Source organism: Pipistrellus hanaki (genome assembly GCF_964339955.1).
Source record: "Pipistrellus hanaki genome assembly, chromosome: 3".
NCBI classification, from domain to species: domain Eukaryota; kingdom Metazoa; phylum Chordata; class Mammalia; order Chiroptera; family Vespertilionidae; genus Pipistrellus; species Pipistrellus hanaki.
Genome location: NC_140505.1, coordinates 179659134 through 179680300, shown reverse-complemented (window position 1 = coordinate 179680300; position 21167 = coordinate 179659134). Strand labels below are relative to the sequence as shown.

The 21167-nt window shown below is 45.4% G+C and overlaps 1 protein-coding gene across 3 annotated transcripts in view; it reads right to left on the bottom strand.

The window, feature by feature from the left end:
- The window catches only part of RFX4 (regulatory factor X4), a 123264-nt gene that overhangs the window by 19577 nt on the left and 82520 nt on the right, over window positions 1-21167 (bottom strand). Inside the window, exons 9-15 of one of the 3 annotated variants that reach the window (XM_084880116.1) lie at window positions 19501-19601; window positions 17469-17527; window positions 13806-13950; window positions 11898-11992; window positions 11439-11556; window positions 3489-3608; window positions 3017-3178 (exon numbers count right to left, since the gene is read on the bottom strand). In XM_084880116.1, the coding sequence (XP_084736242.1) occupies window positions 3017-3178; window positions 3489-3608; window positions 11439-11556; window positions 11898-11992; window positions 13806-13950; window positions 17469-17527; window positions 19501-19601 (800 nt within the window). The remainder of the gene's footprint in view (window positions 1-3016; window positions 3179-3488; window positions 3609-11438; window positions 11557-11897; window positions 11993-13805; window positions 13951-17468; window positions 17528-19500; window positions 19602-21167) is intronic. The other 2 variants (XM_084880117.1, XM_084880118.1) reach the window with 2 other exon arrangements.

Sequence of the window (21167 nt, the reverse complement as noted above, 5' to 3'; positions counted from 1 at the left end):
ATGCCTCGGGTTCAGTGTTTGGTGCCTGATATTCCCTTCCTTCCCCTTTCATTTTTCTCCCTTTTAAAAGCAATTACTAAATATAGTCTTAAGAAAACAGACTTAGAAATATATGTATACAGGTGTGGACACAGATCTAGATATAGGGAAGCAAAATGGCTGTACTCCTAGAGAGTCCTAACTCCTAATCTCTACTACTTTGTATTCACTAATCCTTGTATGAAAAAGATACAAAGGAGCCCTGGCCTGGTGGCTCCTTTGGTTGGAGAGTCATCCCATGCACCAAAAGGCTTCGGATCTGATTCCCAGTCAGGGCACATACCTAGATTGTGGGTTTGATCTGTCAATTGATGGATATTTCTCACACTCCTCTCTCTCCACTCTTCCCTCCCTCCCTCCCTTCCCCATTCCCTCCCTCCCTCCCTCTACTCTCTAAAATAAATAAAAACATATCCTCAGGTGAGGATTTAAAAAAGATACCAAGAAGGTTTGTGCAATGAATTGATTTTCTCTTTATGCTAAACCAAGCAGACATAATTCAGTTCTCTTTCTCATAGCTGAGAAATGAAGTGTCCGTCAAAAGTGAGACTGATTTGTGGAAGAATTACAGACACCTGACTGGCCTTGACTCTCAATAAGTCAGACTTCATATGTCCATCATCCGACCACTGTCATTCAGAATGGGCTAGACACCCAACTAAATCACGAGATCACATAAAATCTCACCTAAGGCATTAATAAACTGTTTTAGCCAAGGGTTTTATTTTGTTTTACCCACTTCTTTATTTCTTGCTTTCTGGTTTGGGCCCTTTTTAAAAAATTGGTTTTGTTTCATTTTTTTCTGTTAACACTTCAGATCCTTTTTGGAAAGCAATGATATATAAACAAGCAATAATTTTAAGATGGAAATAAAAATTAACTGGGCGCGGAAACTATATGCTGAGTTAACCTTTTTAAAAAGGAACATGGAAAATGCATTTTATAAGATGCATAATTGCTTCCCAATTTACAGTGTTGCCTAATGAAAAATTACACAAATCCCCCAATTTAGGAAGCCTACCATAATACATTTCTACTATTTTGGTATATATCATCACTACGTAATTTGTGCTTTATGATGTAATATCTATAAAACCATACATGTTGTTAGGAAATTATATTTATGTTTCCTCCAAAACCATGAACCACAAATACATGCCAACATCCAGTCTAATTTATGGATGGAGTATTTCAAAAGTGGTACTCGACAAAAATATTATACCTGGTTTTATGTAGGATGACATTTTTAATGCCCCCTGGAGGTATCTGAGAACAAAGCTGGAATGTGCCAAAATCTTCAAAGGTTACAGTCATCTGAAGAGAACCTGGTTCACATTTGTATTTCTAAGAAGCTACTTTTATGACTCTTGAACACATTGCCCAGAAACCTCTGAACATGTTTATGGTGTTGCTGTGGCTCTGACTATCACACCTGCCTACTCGCGACCTCCAAATTGCTGGGAAGAAAGCCAGGCTGGCTCTGGCTGGATGAGGGTTTGGAAGAGACCCCAGAAGCCTCCCTCCACACGCCTGCGCCCGTTTCCATAGACGCTCTGTTTGTTATGTTGCTACACGCAAGACAGGTAGCACTCAAATTGTTTCTGCTTCACAATGCAGAACTGTTTTATTTGCATAATTTCCCTGTTTATTTTCTTAGTAAGGATGTTATCACTGACTCACTTGCATGTGTGTCTCCCGGGTGGGGGCAGGGTCTGAGGCAGGTTCTTACTGCCCTGGTTCCTCTCCTAGTGAGGCAGGGACTTGGGTGGCTGCCCCATAACTCTGGTCTGGGAAGATGTGCCCTCCTCCCCCCGCCCCCAGCAGCTGAAGAGCTGTGATCAGTGCTTCAGTTCCCGTCCCTTGTTTATTTCCAGTGAACAAAGTTGTTCGCTATAATTAATTCCTCTTCCTGAGCCCTCCAAGCAGGAACCGCAACAACTCACTAGGAGAGAAGGGAGGGAGGGGGGGCTCATGTTCTTTCTCTTCAAAGTAGGAAACAAAACATGATTTGAGGTGCATCTGTGTAAAGAAAATCCAACTTTCCACAGAAGAGGAGAGCCTCTCTGGCTGTGTACCCACAGTGAAATCAGAGCTCCATCTCATGCCAGTGACTGACAGCCCTACTGTTCGATTCTCTGAGGAATCCAGGCTCCTCAGCAGGTCCTGACAAAGGGCCACTGAGCTTGTTGGCAAGTTCCTGCCCTGGCAGAGAGCAGAGGAGGCAGCACTTTATGGCTCCTCAGCATCTGCCCGCTTCCTCTCTGAGGAGCTCCAGTTCTGGAGACAGGAAACTTTGGGGAAGGAATTGATCAAAAGACAGCTGGCCTCTGCTCAGAAAGTCCTTTTGCATGCCTTTGTCAAAGTCAAGTTCCAGCTCAAATCCTCCTCCTTTGTGAGGTCTTCCTTGATACCTCTGACCAGAACCTCCCCCTTCCCTAAGGACCCCCCCAGCACCAGTTTGCACCTTGTCGTTCCCACGTCTTGAATATGGTTGTCATGCTTAATAGATGGCTTTCTGTCTGACCCCTTTCCAGAGCTGCCTCTATTTGTGGGTCTTGTTTTCAAGAATGTCTGTGTATTAATTAATTTTATTTTATTAAATTATTATTTTTGTACATATACCAATGCCCCCCCCCTCCGTTTATACCCTCCCTCCCCAGAGTTTTGTGTCCATTGGTTGTACAACCGAAGGACTTGTATACATGCATATAATTTATATTTTATATAATTTTAATCATTTTAGTGGCTTAGATTTTGGAAGGGTGGAAATTTTATCATGTACTTAATCTGCCAATTTGAAAACAGAAGCCTAAAGAATATGTACAAATGGATAACTGCAAGTCATCTATAAATCCAGGAAAATACTCAGGTTTTTGGCCGTGTTGGGGAGTGGGGCTAGAGGGATGAATGTTTATCCAGAAAGTTTTTGCTTTAGACGTCAACTCCCCACTCAGAACCTTGGGGGACCTTTTATTACCTGTGGTGCTGAGGCCAGTGTACTCAGGGGATGGATTGCTGACAGGGGAGGATGGAGGTGGCACTTCCACGGACGTGGCCGATTTTGCTGGAGAAAACGACGGCACTGGTGAAGGGGTGGGTGGGGCAGCATCTGTCAAGATAATCTCTTCTTGGACTTCTGCTACAAGTAGAGAAAAGGGTGGGTTCTTATAGCCAAAGGTCAAGGCGAGTTGTCTTTCTACTCTGCATTGTCACTCCTCTGCTTAAAGCCCTTCACCGGTTTCCCATCACCATCATAGCACCCAAGGCAATGTCCATATACAATATGCCCATTCTAAAGAAAAAGACATGACCGGGTTCATGCCACATGACCTGTTTGCCATAGCTACATCCTCAGGGGTACAGAGCTAAATAAAGAACCACAGAGCACATAAGTAAGGCCATAAATAAAACTGGGAAGTAGGGCAATGTCCAGGGCAGTGCTGGCTTACCAGTGCTTCCTTCTCCCTTCATGGCCCGCATGAGCTCATTGGCCCGCTCCTGACAGTGCAGGGATTCTAACAGGTAGAGCACGTAGTCATCAAACATCAAGTGAATTAGGTGAAAAGACCCTGGTGAGAGAAGACCCAGACAGAAGGGTGAGTTGTGTCAGCACACAGTTGCCCCTCGGTCTGGTCAGCAGCACAGGTTACACTGTGCTCAGAAGATCTATTCCGACTCTCAGTCCCCACTCAGTGATGATCTCATGTCAGAGGTTGCTTTATTTATTTATTATATATATATATATATATATATATATATATATATATATATATATATATATATATATTTTATTGATTTCAGAGAGGAAGGGAGAGGGAGAGATAGAAACATCAATGATGAGAATTATTGATCAGCTGCCTCCTGCACATCCCCTATTGAGGATCAAGCCTGCAATCTGGGCTTGTGCCCTTGACCATAATCAAACCAGGACCCTTCAGTCCACAGGCTGATGCTCTATCCCCTGAGCCAAACCAGCCAGGGCTCAGAGGTTATTCTTTTTGCTGAATCCTCAGCCTAATCTCTTCCTCAGCATAGGTGAGTGGCGTTTACACTTTGTGGCAATGCAATCTTTTCCTTGCTCAATCTAAGAACCTTTGATGCTCCTCCAACTGCCTAAAAGAACTTAGAGGACCTCCAGGAAGGGAGATATCATCATAGACAACTGTAGTTTAAAATGAACTAGTTTTTAATAGACAAAAAAGAACCTGGCAAGGTCCATTTGATCCAAGTCCTTTCTGTGTCCAATTGGTGGTGGTGGTTCTCCCCCCACCCCACTTCCCGGCAATTTAAAACAAATGTATTTATATTATTATTATTATTATTATTATTAATCCTCATCCAAGGATATTTTTCCATTGATTTTTAGGGAAAGTGGAAGAGAGGGGGAAAGACAAAGGGAAATACATTGATTGGTTGCCTCCAACCAGGGTCAGGACCTAGGAGGCTGCAACCAAAGTATGTGCCCTTGGCCAGAATCAGACCCAGGACCTTTTGGTCCACAGGCCAACACTCTATCCACTGAGCCAAACCAGCTAGGGCTAAAATTTTATTTTTCAATTACAGTTGACTTTCAATATTATTTTATATTAGTTTCAGGTGTACAGCATAGTGGCAAGACAATCCTATATAATAAATTCCTAATATGCTAAGAGTCTGGTCAGCCATTCAACCAATCAAAGCATAATATGCTAATGATATGCTAAAGCCACTCAACCGCTCCCTATGGCATGCACTGATCACCAGGGGGCAGAAAGTTGACCTTTTGACCAGTTGCTATGACATGCACTGACCACCAGGGGACAGACGCTCTGACTAGTAGGTTAGCTTGCTGCTGGAGTCTGGTGAATCAGCATTAAGCGAGATAGGCCGGACGCACCCTGGAGCCCTCCTGCGGTCCTTTCCCTGGCTAGTCAATCTCCCACATCCCTCCCTAGCCCCAAACCAGTGAGGTCCCTTGGTCTGGCCTGAGCCTTCTCACAATTCGGGCTGAGTGACCCTCCCCACCCCCCCTCGCAAGTGCACTAATTTTGTGCAGTGTGCCTCTAGTCACATATAATTTACAAAGTGATTTCTCTGATAACTCAAGTACCACCTGGCACCATACATAGTTATTACAATATTATTGACTATATTCCCTAGGCTGAACTTTACATCCCCATGACTGATTTTTAACTACCAATTTGTATTTCTTAATCTCTTCACCTTTTTACCCACTCTCCCCAACACCCCTTCACTCTGGCAACTATCAGTCTGTTCTCTGTATCTATGAGTTTGTTTCTGTTTTGTCTGTTCATGTATTTTGTTATTTAGATTCCACACCAATAGATCAGTAGATTAAAAAGTTGTGTTATGTATACTCAGCCATAAAAAAAATGAAATCTGCCGAAACCGGTTTGGCTCAGTGGTGGAGCATCGGTCTGCGGACTGAAAGGTCCCAGGTTCAATTCTGGTCAAGGGCATGTACATTGGTTTCGAGCACATCCCCAGTAGGGGGTGTGCAAGAGGCAGCTGGTCGATGTTTCTCTCTCATCGACGTTTCTAGTTCTCTATCTCTCTCCTTTCCTCTCTGTAAAAAATCAATAAAATATATATTTTTTAAAAATGAAATCTTACTATGTACAACATATGGATGAACCTGGAGGGTATTATGCAAAATGAAATAAGATGGCTCAGCAAACTTCTTTCCCAAACATTGGCTATTTCAACTCCATATGAATTGCCTTCCAGCCCTGTGAAGTTCCAAACCACAGCCTCCCTTCTCCTGATTTGTCCTTGTGTCTCATATTCGTATGGAACCGTTTGTACATACATAATTGCATTTTGTTATTTTTCCCCTCTTAATCTGTCTCATGTCAATTTGATTATTAGACTATCCAGAAGGTCTAGTTTACTTATTCAGAGGCCTCCTGGCTTTATTTTTCTTATGATTCTGTTGTCGACACCACCACCATTATCATTATCATCACTGCTGTCATCATCTTCCCACTTACCTTATACTGAGTGCTTACTCTGCCGAGACTATGCTAAGTAATTAACACAGGTCTCAACTTTACAACAAACTGTGAGATGGGTGGTATTATCATCTGTTACAGGTGAGGAAATGAGTCTCCCATCAGTAATCCAGGAGGGATTTGCCTGTTTGGACTGGCTCTGAAATCTGCTCCCATTCCCCTACAGATCACCTAGTCCATCCCCTCATAGCAGTAAGACCCAGATGGCATAAAGGACTTGGTCTCTGGAAGGGCCATTTGAGTTGTGAGCTATACGCCCTTTCAACTCTCAGAAGAAAGTGATGGAGCCAGTTGGGGACTTTGGGGTAACTCCTCTTTGGTGGAATTTATCAATTTTCTCCTTAGTGGTACCTGGCTTCTACATATCCACACCCCCAACCCCACCCCATTCATCTCAGATAAATTATTTTGGCTTAAGAAAGCTATTGACTCTATAGTATAGAGGAAAATCTCTGATAGTGTCAGGCTCTACAGCAGCGGTTCTCATCCTTTGAGTTGTGACAGGTTGAGAACTGCTAGCAGGGTCGCCTAAGACCATTGAAAACACAGATATTTACATTACGATTCATAACAGTAGCAAAATTACAGTTATGAAGTAACAATGAAAATAATTTTATGGTTGGGGGGGGGGGTCACCACAATAGGAGGAACTGTATTAAAGGGTAGTGGCATTAGAAGGGTTGAGAACCACTGCACTAGATGCTTAATAAATGCTAACTATTGTTATCATCACTAAGGTCCCTTTTGTTTCTAATGTTCTAAGATTCTATGACTCTCTTGTTCACAGAGTCAAAGAAGTCAAAAGGTAGCATCAAATGCTTAAAAGGAAACCATTTCCAAAATGAAGAAATATTTGCTAAGATGTTGCTCTAAGTCAATAGGATGGAAAGAAACAGCCCTCCTACTTTTATAAGACAAGGAGACAAAGATCGGAGGAGAAGAAATTTGCCTAGGACCACTCCGCTAGAAAACATCAGAGCTAGACTTGGTCATCAGCTCTCCAGGGAAGTGTTCATTTGGGGCTTCAAGCTCTCTTCCTTAATGGCTCTAATTTGTTACCCAGACAGTTTGATAATTTTCTATCATCTTTCAAACAATACGAGTTTGTGGAGCTACTGCTACCTGCCTACTATTGTGCTAAGTGCTCCAAGTGGAACAGAAGCTTAAAGCTCAATAGTCCCTGACTCCACAAAAGCTAGTGTCCTCAGTAAGCAGAAATCATTCATTAAGATTACTAGGCCATGGCCAGTGTGGCATGGTTGCTTGAGTGTGGTTTTGTGCACTGAAAGGTTGCCAGTTGAATCCCTGTCAGGGCACATGCTCAGGTTGTGGGCTCGATCCAAAATGAAATAAGTCTAGACAATAAGTCTGGAGGCAGCAGACCGATGTTTCTCTCTCACATCCATGTTTTTATCTTTCTCCCCCTCTCCCTTCCTCTCTCTCAAAAGGAATAAATACTATCAAAAATAAAAATGAATACTCGTAGCCCGGCTGAAGTGGCTCCATGATTGAGCATTGACCCAGGAAACAAGAGGTCACCAGTTCAATTCCCAGTCAGGGCACATACCCAGGTGGTGGGCTAGGTCCCTGGTGGGGGGCGTGCATAAGGCAGCCAACCAATGATGTTTCTCTTTTATCAATGTTTCTCTCTCTCCCTACCTCTCTCTCACATAGCTTTTAAAAAAATATTGAGGATTAAATATATTTGTTTAGTCTTTTTATACATGCATCTGAGCCTAGGGTATTTGTCTTAACTGTGGTCATTTGAAAAGCGTAGGTTTTGTGGTCAGGCAGATTTGATTGTGAAACAGAGCCCCACCACATTCATCTTGGGCAAGAAAGCCTGCAAGCTCTCTTACCCCTCTGTAAAAAGGTACAGTTAACATGAGCATCAAGGGTAGTATGTGCTTCCTAAGCACTTGTTACCATGATCATCATTGTCCTGCCTTTGCTGCATGTTCTAGTTCAGGTTCCTCATCTGTCACATCGAGGGCAGGAATAAGGGACCTCACAGGTGTTGTGAGAATTAAGTCAGAAAACGCCCAATATCAGGGGTCATGTATATGAGGCCCTCAACAAATGTTACTTTGTTTTTATTAGTAGTATATCACTAGAGAAAGTTAGAAGAGGCAAGTGGCAGTGTGGCTTAGCAGAGAGAACACAAGATCCATCATAGCAAGAGATGCCAGGGGAGCGCCACTCAACTTGCTGTGTGCCCGTGGGCAAGTTCCCTCGTCTCTGGATCCCTGTTTCCTTCTCCTGCATATGGGGGAAGGGATTCCTGCCTCCTAGTGCTCAGTGGAGGCCTGAGTGACACCCCCAACATCAAGATTCTGTAATTTAGCAGGTTCTGGGGAAGAGAGGCAGGCCAGGACTTCCACACACAGCGCAGCCATTGGAAGGCTCGGCGTGGCCACTGGTCTGGCAGCCCATCCCTGACAGAACCATTCTCATGTGGCCTCCCGGCCCTGCCCGCCAAGTGAGTGAACTTCGAAGCGAGCAGAAAACAAGTGTGTAAAAAGGCGAAAACCTGGGGGATGATGTGTGATGCTGCTTCTTAGCCATCAAACCCAGGCTGATTTCAAGCCGTGTTGTGCCACGTACTTCTGGAACTCGAGTGGCCTTCCCGATGTCCCCGTGAGATCAGGGACAGCTGGTGAAAGCCCAGAGTGAACCTGTGCCGACTGAGACCCATGTATCCTAAAAACTGAAGTCAGAGTAGGCACCTGAAGATATGGTTGGCTGTTTTTTTTGTTTTTGTTTTTTTTAAAAAATCTCACTTCCTCAGCTCTGCAACAACTCAGAGCTCATTGCCTGCTAGCCTACCTGTGCAACTAACTTGGCTAGAAACTGCTGCTGGCTGCAAGAAAGAAAGTCTGGCTACTTTAGTTCACAGCTACTTTAGTTCATAGGCTTTCTCAATGAAAAGGAATTGGGGAGAAAAGAGTGAGAAGGAATTAAGGAGAAGAAAGGAGTCAACCACCTTTGAAAGAGGCTGTTCTGGGAAGAGGTGAGGGTCCCCGTGGATTCACTGTCAGATTCCACACGATCCCTGTGCTGGGCAGCCTGCTACCTGGCACACAACCTCGCACACTCACCGCAACAGGAGCCTGTGGGGCTATCAGATAGATGGAGCTGGCCCCGGGGCTGGGGGTGGGGCCAGGGAACAGAGGGCTCTTTTTCCTAATTAGCTGTTTTTATACAGGGGACACATGACCCAAATACAACCACCAACTGTGTCTTTGACATACACAGGAGAAAGGGGGAGCTGGGCTTTTGTTGGCCACAAATTCTTTCAACTTGCATGTCACCCCAAGCGCAAAACTCCACAATGAGTCCGAGGAGCGGGACCGTTTCAGATAGTTTGCGAAATGGCCTTGGAAGCAGGTATTTCAATCTTGTTTAGGGTCAAAAGATACTGCAAAAGTGATATTGAGTTACTATCTCTTTCTTTCATCTTCTAAAAGATTTGTGACCATTTTTGCCATTTGCCTGAGTTGCCAATATATCCTAAAATTGTGTGTTCTTCAAAAAGAAATACACACATTTTAAGGAACAATATTTCTTAGCCATAAATTCAACTCATTCATAAAAACCTAATTGCTCTACTGTCCAAACTGCCTTTATCACATTGACTGTGAACTTAGTAAAAACAAATGAATTCAAAGGATAGTGTAAAGTGAATTACTTTCCCTGTCTAAAGAAGGGTACTTGAGCTGAAACGAGTTTGGCTCAGTGGTAGAGCGTCGGTCTGCGGACTGAAAGGTCCCGGGTTCGATTCCGGTCAAGGGCATGTATGTTGGTTGCAGGCACATCCCCAGTGGGGGATGTGCAGGAGGCGGCTGGTCGATGTTTCTCTCTCATCGACGTTTCTGGCTCTCTATCTCTCTCCCTTCCTCTCTGTAAAAAATCAATAAAATATATTTAATAAATAAATAAATAAAAAATAAATAAAGAAGGGTACTTGATAACATACATAGTCAGTTTAAGCAGCAGCAAATTGAAGAATAAAAGATAAAGCAAGGAAAAGAGGCATGCTATGTGGATGTGTATGTGTGTGTGATATTGTTGATTCTTTGATTCTGAAACAATGAAAAAAATCTCAAGTATTTTCCAACCACCTGCTTAACTGAAAGCAGTTCTGCACGGGTGATTTTCCCAGAGCCAGAGGTAACATGTGCTAACACTAACTGTGCTGAACTGGAAGCCATCAAACGCCACGCCTGATGGCCCTGCCCAGGTCACAGCCACCGGTGCCCCTGCACACACAGCCCAGAGCGAATGGGTGCAGGAGGGCCGGAGACCCTCCCGAGGCGGAGATGAAAGAAACCCACCACAAACGCCTCTCCAATTGGGTAAACACAGTCTTTCATGGACGGAGCTGTTTAGAAAAAAGAGCGCCTTCTTTGTTTCACCACATAGCCACTTGGTTGTATAGCACAACTGGAAAACGGTGACAAGACCATAAAAAGCTGGATGGAAACTTGTCAAATTAAACCCTGAGCAAACCCCAGAGCTGATTGGCTTAATTGGAGATTATGAGAAACGAAACCACATTGCTACTTGCAAAGTAAAATAGAGAGCTGAAGCAATTACCCAGAAAATTTACCAACAGCCCTTTGCTGAAATGCCTAGAAAATTGAGGCCAAAGTTTTAAGATTTCCAATGGCTGATAATGCCCTAATGCCCCACCTCACTTTGCTAATGATGACCTGGACTCAATGTATATTCCACTCTTTCCGAGGGAAAACAGAAAATGGGGTCCCACAAAGAAGCACAGCACCCACCCCCCAGTGGCAGTTGGGCTTCTGCCTGAAGAGGCTGTTATAAACACTCCAGGGCAGATTTCCCCCCCCCCCCCCCCGGGGGGGAAAACAGTAGCTGAAGACTGGGAGTAGGGATGTTTCCTGAAGTGGAGTACCCGAAGGGTAAGATAAAAGGAAATGAATGGGAAGTCCTCGTCTAGGAATTAGACAGTCTACCCATTGCTGGAGTGCCAATCAAGCCCCTGAAAATGCTGAAACTCCGGGTTTCCTCACCGGCTGGCTTGGGAAGCACACACGGTGGAACCCTGCAATATCGCCCTGTGGAAGCACAATGTAGGCACATCTGGCAAACAGGGAGCCCAGCCACTGCCCTCTATTCCTCTCTAAACTCAGATACTGTCTGTGCCAGCCTCCCACTTTCAGATTTGCTCTCTTCACCTTTACTCACAATTCGCCTTTCTCCCTAAAAGCTCTAAGAAAAAGGTGTCCCCCCAGAACAGGTACATTCCAGGGCAATGTCCTTGTGGCCTCAGAGACAGCCAGTCACACTGTGGCTGACTCCAAGAGGTGACCAGAGCCCAGAGAAACCAGTGTTTGGCGGCGGGGAGTGCTGGGGCCTTACCAAAGCTGGGGGCACTGTGCAAGGTCATGTCCCGGATCACCCTGGTGCCGAAGCAGGACCACATCAGGAGAAACTGCTGGGCCACTTTCCTCAGGGACCCTTGTCTCTTGGCGGCCACCTATGAGAGAGTGAATGACTTTTACATGATGGACCTGACCCTCCATTTAGCACTGTCTTTAGAAACTGACAGGGAAGGCTTATGTAAGGTCTCCAAGTTCAAAGTATGGAGCAATGGTTTTCAACTTTTTGTTTCTATCAGCAAAGACACTTGTAAAAGAATGAGCTCTCTCACCAAGGCCCAATGTGCATAACAGGTGCTGGCCTGGCTGAAGCAGAGGAGGGAGACCGGGGGCCCTGTGGCTGCTGAGGAACCTCCAGGTGGCTCGCTGCAGGGCTCTGAACTACCCACGTGTCACGAAGGCGAGTGATGGGCTGCACCTCACTCTCCTGTCTACCAACCTTCACAACACAGCGGTCCACCATGGTGTCCAGCCACTCGATGTAGGACTCGATGGGCGACTGCTCCTCCAGCAGGTGGTCGAACTCCTGGTACACTATCAAACAGAGAGCCCCACATCACCACACTGGGTTTAAGCAGAGATGCATCTTAAGAACAACAAAGGCATAAAACTGAAGAAATGAAAACTCCAGTCTTAACAGGGCATTCAAGGCTTTGGAAAATAAGCCCCAACTTATCCTTCCCAGCCTGTGAGTGATTTACCCGGCCACCCCATCATCCCTGCCATTCCCCCAGTCCTGCTATTCTCAGGCACTTCCCTATACTTGGACATGCCCCACCTTGAAATCTTTCTACCCACTCTGTACCCCTTACCAGCACTGACCATGTCCCTCTATACATCCACAGCATTTTTTTTGTATTTTGCCTTCAGTATATCACTCATAATCCTGTGATGTGGTGTGTGTGCATTTTTGTCCACTGTTTTTGTTAGCTGGTGCATGACCTGTGATGCAGCTGTTACCCCTGGGTGCTGGCTGGCCCAAGTGGACAGCAGCGCTGTTGCTTTCTTGCTCTCTGCCCCGTGATTGGGCACATTTGATCATTCAAATGTTTTTAAACCACAACTATACTGGGCAGTAGCCTGACCAGCTTCTGCTACCTAAATGGTAGATGCTTGATAAATATTTTTGGATTGAAGGAAGCAATCGCTGTCCCCTCAGTTCTGCATTAGGAAAAGGTGGATAATCGTACCATTTCCCCTTGGCTTCAGCTGCAAGTCAGATCATGGATTGGGAAGTACTTTGCAAGCAGTGGAGCACTGAGAAAACAGAACCATCTCTGTAGTGGTCTCTGAGCTGAAACATCTTTTTATGACTTGTGTGTGTGTGTGTGTAAATCAAACCACAATTCAAGATCCACACACGTCTGTAGTTTTCACTTGTCTGAGTGGCTTTAGTTCCCCATTTCTCTGGAATGGCTGGTTGTCCCACTTTACTTAGTTGATAGCCACCAATGAGGTCAGCTTCCAGGACTACGAGAAGGTCCTAGCATTGCAGAATGAGAAGGGGCTTCAAAAGTCCGATTGGTTGACCCATCTCTTTTTACAGACGAGAAAGCTAGGTCTTAATGAGGTGACATGATCCACTTGAAGTCAGAGGGCAAGTTAGGGACGGAGCAGGGACTGGAACCAGGTCTTTGAGCTCCTTGTTGGTTGTTTTTTCCCCCTTCGTCCCACTCTGTGCATCTGAGCTACTGGTGGTGGCAGTGAGTGCTAACTGCTAATGGTTATCCAGTGCTTGCCACGTGCCAGGCACTCTGTACGCGGACACGTTTAACATTAGACCATCCCTAGAAAGTGAATATCAGAGCCTAGAACAGTAAGTGGTATGTAGCAATTGCTCAAGTGCCTTTTGTGCTCAAGTGTTTGCTGAATATGAATGAATGAGCAACCCAAGGAGTTAGATACTGATTACAATGAGGAGACGAGGGCACTATGGAATACGTAACTTTCCCAAGGTTTCAGAGATAGTGAATGGCAGAGGCAAGTTTAAAACACGGCCTGGCTCCAGTTTTTGCCTTCTAACCACCTCATCTATCAGCACTACACTGTGCACCAGGCACAGGACACACATTGTCCCCTTTAATCCCTCTGCATTACCCCATTTTACAGATTCAGAAGCCAAGTCATCGTGCAAAAGAGCCGGGGTTGAATCAAAGTCTGTTGGGCACCCCAAACCCATGCTCTTACCAGAGCAGCACTTACTAATTCCCACTAGCACGCTCAAGTCCCAGCGTGCACTTTTTAATTTAAAATAAACACAGCATTCCCAGGCATGACTATCTCCCAAGATACTTTCTCTTTTTAAAAAGAAACACACAAAATGACATAAGCCTGTAGCCCATCTTACGCTGGATGATGAGTTTGCGGTGCTCCTCATGGGAGTCCTCCATGGTGTACAGGGTTTGCTTGGTGATGCTGTTGAGGTCCACGTTCCTCCAGTCTTCCAGCATCTGGAATGTGATGTCCGTGCTGTGGATCACCGTTCGAGAGGCCTGTAATCCAATCCAGCCAGCTCCTTAGCTCAGGGTTGTCAGGGGAGAACCCCTTCACTTTATTTCCTTTAAGCCTTTTAAATGAATCTGCCAAGGGTATTTTGCAAACTACTTTGAAATTCAGGAAAATAGTTCTAACAAATACGTAGGTGAGTCCATAACTCAAGATCCATACCCTTTTTCTCTGAGGCTCTCGATCTCCCTTTCTCTAAATGACAACCTTATGGTGGCCTAGGCCAGACCCAACCATGCTGTTCCCAGCCCCTTGGTCTTGACCCCTGACGGGGTCCAGAGACCTGCCAGCTCTCTGATGCAAGCCTGTGGGACAGGAGTTCTGTGCTGAATGACCTCTATGTCTCCTGAGCCCAAGAAGTGCCAGTCCCGGACCAGGAATGGTCCTGCTGCCTGGGCCCACCACAGCCTTGACCCAGGAACCTTTCAGTGTGTAGTTTACATGTGAGTGCATTCTGACACAGTTTGCAGTCTCGCTTTCTGTTTTTCATGTAACTGTAATGATTAAAACAAATATAATTAAGATGGAGAAAAAGGGAAATTAGACCTTAAAACTCGGTAGTTTGTGTGTGTGTGTGTGTGTGTGTGTGTGTGCGCGTGTGTGTGCGTGTGTGTGTGTGTGTGTGCGCGCGCGCACGCGCAAGTTGTAGCTGTCTCAGCAAACCCTCATTGGTAGAACTTAAATCTGCAAGTTGAAACAACACTTGGATCACTAATACCTGGAACCACCAAGTGGGAACAATATTGATTAAAGCAAAGAAAAACATTTCCAGAATCATTTCCTTTACTTGCGTGTTTTCAAAGGAGTCTTTGGTAAAATGGAAAAAAAAATTTCAAATACACATGGACATTATGTTTCCTAATGCTTGTGAATTTCCAGACAGGGGTAAAGACCGACAATAATCTTTACACCCAGACTGTCTGAACTCAAGTATAACCTCGCTTAGATCATTGTAGAACTCTGAAGGTCACAGAGGCCTGAATATATGAGTATGTGACCTGGGTCAGGCTCTAACGGTAATGAAAACAACCAAATGTGAAGGTCTGGAATTCCGAATTCAAATATACTTAGTTCAAATCCTGGCCTCGCTGCTGACCAGCTGAGGGACTTGGGGCAGGCACGTGGAACAACCTCAGTTTCCTGGTCTATAAAATGGATGTGTCACAGGGCCTGCCTCTCATGGAGGAGTGCTGTCAGGATTTATTAAGGTTATGTTTGAAGAGGACATAGCTTAAGGAGTAAGAGCTCAATGGAAGAGGCGACTGTTATTCAGGTTCTCTTGATTGCCATGACACCTCAGGGCCTTTGCACAGGGTCTGTGTTACGTCTGGAACTTTCTTCTCTCACCCTGCCCATCCCAGCAACCCTTCCATTGCGTACACTCCAACTTAGATGTCACTCATGGAGAGGCTTTCTCTCATCACTCTACCTAAGGAGAACCTCAATGCCCCATCATTCTCTCTTTCTGTGATGTTTCCTTCATACACTTAACCACTTTCATTATTCTTTCATTTACTTTTTTTTCCTGCTGAGGGCAAATACCTTTGAGCATACATAATGCCTGGCACATAACAGGCACTCAGAAAGATTCTGTGGAGTGAACAGTTGAGATATGAATGCCAATTTGCTTGCTTAGTGTATCCAAAAGGGTCTAGATATTTAGATCTTCAGGTGTAAGAACTCGGGGGAGGGTGATGATTTTGGTTGGGGGCTGTGTAGTCTGACTTGCTGTGTGTGTTTAGGAAAGCCGGTTGGGATCTAAGACGTTCCATGAAATGTTCTTAGCACCAACCCCAGTCCTTGATAGCTGTCCAGTGAGGTGGAAAGATAACATTTGCTGATTAAATTACATATGTCAGTGTGGAAGGAGAGAGGAAGTGTGTGTGTGTGTGTATGTGTGTGTGTGCGCGCGCGCGCGCGTGCGCATGTGCACACGCACCCTTACATATATGTGTACATGCTTTTACCTACCTGTGCTGTAGAAAGGGCCAAAGGCTTTCCTAAACTTTTTGAACCCCGAGGTATGCACCAAGACCATGTCTAGTTCCCTGATATGACCCGAGGCATGATTCCTGGGAAACATGGCAGTGTCTCTTTCATTTGCCAATATTATTTTCTTCACTGAATCACATTCATCTGTCAGGCTCTGCCACGTCCCAGAACAATGCCCAGTATGGCCTCTGTACCTGCCTACAGGAACATGGAAGGGTTTCCTTCTGGTCTCCAAATCCCTCCCTGTGCTGTTTATGCCAGGGGCGGAGCAGGAAAAGTGAGGTGTGTGGGTGCAGTTTTACACGTTCTGGTTCCCAGCCTGGAGCCTGCCTCAGGCACTCTAACTAGAAAGTCTCCCTCCCACCTTGACCTTCAACCCAGAACCAGCCCTATAAGGGAGGGACTGCAAACCCAAACACAGAAAGCAGGTAGGCAGGTGACACGTGAGTGTCATGAGAAGTGGGGAGATGAGGACAGTGTCGCTGGAGAGGCCCTCAGCCCACCCAGCTGACCACTGCCCTGGGGAGGTGTAGTGTGAGGGTTTTAACATTTTTCTACAGAAAATTTGGATGTTCAGCTGTCATCTACAAGTTTCAATAATTGGTGGCTGAGTAATAAAATGCCTTTGAATACATGCAAATCAAACAAAAATAACCCCACACATCTGAGAGCTGATTTGACCTGCAGCCACCAGCTTGTTCCCTCTGCTTTTATGTTAATTAATTATTTTATGTGTTAATCAATAATTAACTAATAATTAATAATTAATAATTAATGTGTTAATGAATGATAACAGGCCAACTCACAGTCCCTTCCTTAAGGTGCAGGATTAATAGAAATGCAAAAGCTATTTGCCATTCAGTTATAAGGATGGAGTTACAGTAGAATCTTCCATTTTTTACTGTGCTACACTTTTGCTAGTTTTAAACTTTGTAAATGGTAAGCATATGTCACTTTTATGCTCCAAAGAACAGAAATCTAGAAGAATAAATAAAATTGGCTAAATATTTAACATGCCTCATGGCTGCTTTGAACTCTTTTGGGTGACACAAAAACAAATAAGTCATCCTCCATATCTGTTTGAATCACTCATTTCAGTGGCTCACCACCACTCATTTCCTGACTGTCACATCCAGGTGGGACTTGGGGCTGAGGAGGGGGTGCTACTGGCTGGCATCAGGTGGGTAGAAGGCAGGGGTGCTACTAAATACCTACAATGCACAAAACAACTTCTCACAGCAAAGAATTATCCAGCTGAAAATGTCAACAGTGTCAGAGAAACCCCAATTTACAGAAGGGAAACAAACCCGAGAGCCTAGAACAGGTTAAGGGACAACTACTGTCAGAAATTATTTTGTTAGTTGAAGCTATTTAGTGATTGGCTAATGTTTTTATTCCTTTTCTGTAATTAAAGGTAACAGCTACACCCGACACCCCATTGGCAGCTGGTCTGTGGAATTGCCCTTATTTGTAATGACTTAGCAGAAGTTAGAACACAGCACAGGACACATACCTGGCAGAGATGATTTAGTGATGTTTGCCGTCTCAGAATTTGGGAAAACCTTCTGGACACTGAAAGAAGAATAACAGGTAGTTTGAAATATTTGCAGGCTTTATGGTCCTGCTTCAGACTTTCCAGGGGCAGATTTCAAAAAGTAATTTCATTATTTACCTAAAGTTGTCTCACTGTCCAACTCATTTTAGAAGCCCATTGGCAAAACCCAGGGTTTGAGATTTTGTTTTCCCATTTGGACAACTATTTCCTAAAATGGCGATATTTGGGACATATGTTTCAAAGTCACACTAGCAGGTGGGAGAAATCGTGGTGTCAATCAACCGTGAGTAAAAGCAATTATTTACTTGTCTTTCATTTAGCTAATTGCAGGCTCAATCCCTACTCCCCATAAATAATTGCAAAAATCTAGTGGGAGCTTTGAAGAAGGTCCTTTACAATGCAGTCTGTCTAATAGGAAGCCCTGAATGAGCCTCGGGGTGTGAGCTGCTAGGGCGCTCCGGTGATGGAACCCCAAGCTGCTCCTTGAACATGGCTTTGCATTTGTCATCTGTCCCTTTTAGCGAATGAGCTCCATGATGCATTGCGTGTTCTGATGGCTGTTTCCTATGGTGACACAGTGGGCTGACGATGTGAAGTAGTCTGGTCCTATTCTGTGAATTCTGAAGCAGACAAGCCTTGTGCCTGCCCCGGGTCTTCATTCTTACAATCATTTCGAGTGGTGTGTGTTTCCACTCCTTGCCCATTTTCAAGGTGCACCCCAAGTCTCCCTGGGAAGAGTGGGTGTCCTCAGGCACCCACAGGTAGAAGGTCCCAAAAGCTTCTCGCTGCCAACGTTCAACAGATTTGTTTTGTCAGCAAAATTAAAACGGCACAGGCATTCTTCTCATTAATTTCTGAACTGGTCAAGAAGCAATCAGAAGTGGTCCTGGGATTATTGTAATTTGGACTTGGAGCCAGCTTGGTTTGAAAAATAAGGCATGGGGTGGAGGAATGGGGGCGGGGGGAAGGGGGACAGAAGAACTTCTAATTTTCCAGGCTGATCAATCGTTAATCCTTCTCCTTAATTACTTTTTCTTTAACTTTGTGATGTGGAATTTAGTGCTGGGGGAAAGAAAAGAACTGAGAGCCGTGAAATAAAGTGGGCTTTATCAGTAGGTGATGGGCACCGCAGGCGGCCTCAGAGCCGCTGAAAGGGCCCCTCCGCCTGTGGAGAGAGGTAATTTGATCTCCTTCATTTTACTGGGGGCACCGATTTAGGGCAAGAAAGGCAGGCTGTATTCAAATGGGGTTTTAAGAAACATATATCTTATAACTTTGATTTGCTTGAAATCGTTTCGTCTTTGTTTAATAGTGAGTCTTTCCACTAGTACAGACACATCGAGACAGAAATTGTACCAGTTTCCTCAGGCAAAAACAACGCTGGAGAGTGAGGGTGCCGCTCAGCAGAGAGAAGATTCGCAGTCCCAGCCCCTTATGAGAAATATTAATTTGGCTTGCTCATTAGGCAGGACATTAAATATGTGAGACTCACGCTGTTTTCTGTCTCCTGCGACCAGTTCCATTTGTGGGCAGGAGCTCAGTGGAATCTCTGGGCCTGGGGGTTGGACAGACGAGAGTTGGACTCAGGGCCCCTAGTGACTGGCTATGTGGCTTTGGGGACCTTTCACTGCGTCTTGAAGCTCCATCTGTGAACAGCAACACTGTGTCCTACACCATAGTGGTGGCATAAGGATAGGTGAGAGAAGGAGCATGGAGGTGATGAGCAGAAACTCTGGCATTTCAATCCTGCCTCTGCTACTTACTACCTCCCTAAGCCTGTTCCCTTTTCCATGAAAGCAGGTGTACCTCCAGTAATTCACATTTTGTGAGGATTAAACAAGTTAATGTATGGAGAAAGTGCTAAGCATACTACTTGGTGCTTTGTAGTAACACACAGTAAATGGTAGCTATTGTTGTTATTATTTTATGTAAGATGTTTGGCACAAAACTGTTCCCCCCCTACCCCTCTGCTCCCAAACTCAGCACTTACGTTCAAACTTGATGTTTCGCAGGTTCTCTGGGAGGTCATGAAGAGCCACTTTTAGCCACTCATCCAGCTGCTTGGCAAACTTCCGGATCACCTGAGTTAAGCTAGGAAGAGAAAGGATACACTTTAAGTGCCTCATGTGTGCCCAGACCTTCCACAAGAGTGCAACCAATAGGTGCCACTCATAGCAGTAACCCGAGAGGTGAGGCTGTCAGCCCCAGCTCTGCAAACTGGTGGGTCTGAGAAGGGCATGAGCAGAATGTGCTCTGTGCCAGTGCTGGTGGGTGGAGAGACCTGGCAGGCACAGTGCAAGGCTGGGCAGCCCATAGAACTTTCTGTGAGCAAAACATCCTCCATGTTTCTGTGGAGCCTGGTGTAAGGGGTGAAGACAGTGGGCCTCTAAGCACCGATTTGCAATTGGCACCTCCTCCTCATGCTGCCCAACTTGTCCCAGCCCCCCAGTTGGACAGGAACCCTGGAAGCATATGGCCATGCCTGCCCACCCATATGGGCCCAGGCTTACTGAACTGCTTGCTGCTTGGAAGGGACTGGGAAGCAACAGCGTATTTTTAACTTGCAAACAATCCTGACATGGACCTTGAACTCATATCAGAATTGTAAAGTCAAGAATTGTTTTGGAGCAGGAGGTGGGAAGGGGCTGGAGGGGTGAAAGGTCAGTGGGGAGGGGGGCGGCAGTCGATTATAATGTGAGATGGGAATTTGGAGTTGAAAAAGACATGGAGCACCATTTTCAGGATCCCACCTACTCATAGCCCCAACTCCAGTGTCCTCCATGTAGTCCTCCTTAGTCATTCTGGCCACAGAGACCTCTTCCCACACTGACATCCAACCATCCCTGCCTTCCACCAATACTACCCTGTTCAGTCTCCCACAGACTCTCCTGTCTTACCACAATCACCAACCTCCTCTCCACTGGGCAGTCCGAAAGTGTCTTTCTGCTCATATGTTCTTTCCTTTTCAATGACCAAGTCCTACCTTCTCTCAAGACTCTCACACCTCCAATGCACCTACTTCCCTCTCTCTACTAGCAGGTCTCATCCCCTCCTATTTCTGGATAGGATCAAAGAGCCAATCTCCTATCTCAGTGGTCAGCAAACCATGGCTCACGAACCACATGCTGCTCTTTGGCCCCTTGAGTGTGGTTCAGCGTTGGAACAACTTTTTCAAAATAGACTCGCCCAGGCCAAAAACCGACTTTTGCGCATGGGCCTCGAAGTTTCAATCGCACTGTATGTGCAAGCCCACGTGTGGTATTTTGTGGAAAAGCCACACTCAAGGGACCAAAGAGCCTCACTGTGCGGTTCCTCCCCTCATCCACATTTCAGCCCCACGGGCCTCTGCCCAGTCTTTGCCACCTCAGGGCCTGTGCCCTTGGCAACCTTTCATCCCTCTCCTCCATCCGATCTCAGACCAGGCGTTACTTCCACAGGAAAGCCTTCCCTGAAGCCCCTTCACTGGGCCAGAGCCGCCAAGGATTCCTCTGGACAGGTCCTGCTGCTGCGACAGTTAGTCATCATGCATGAACTTGTGCGATTATCTGATTAACGTCCACTTTTCCCCACTAGACTGTGCACCATGGTAGCCTCAGCACCTGGCAGAGTGCCAGGCACTTAGTAGGCACATTAGAAATGTTTGTTCAGTGAAACAAA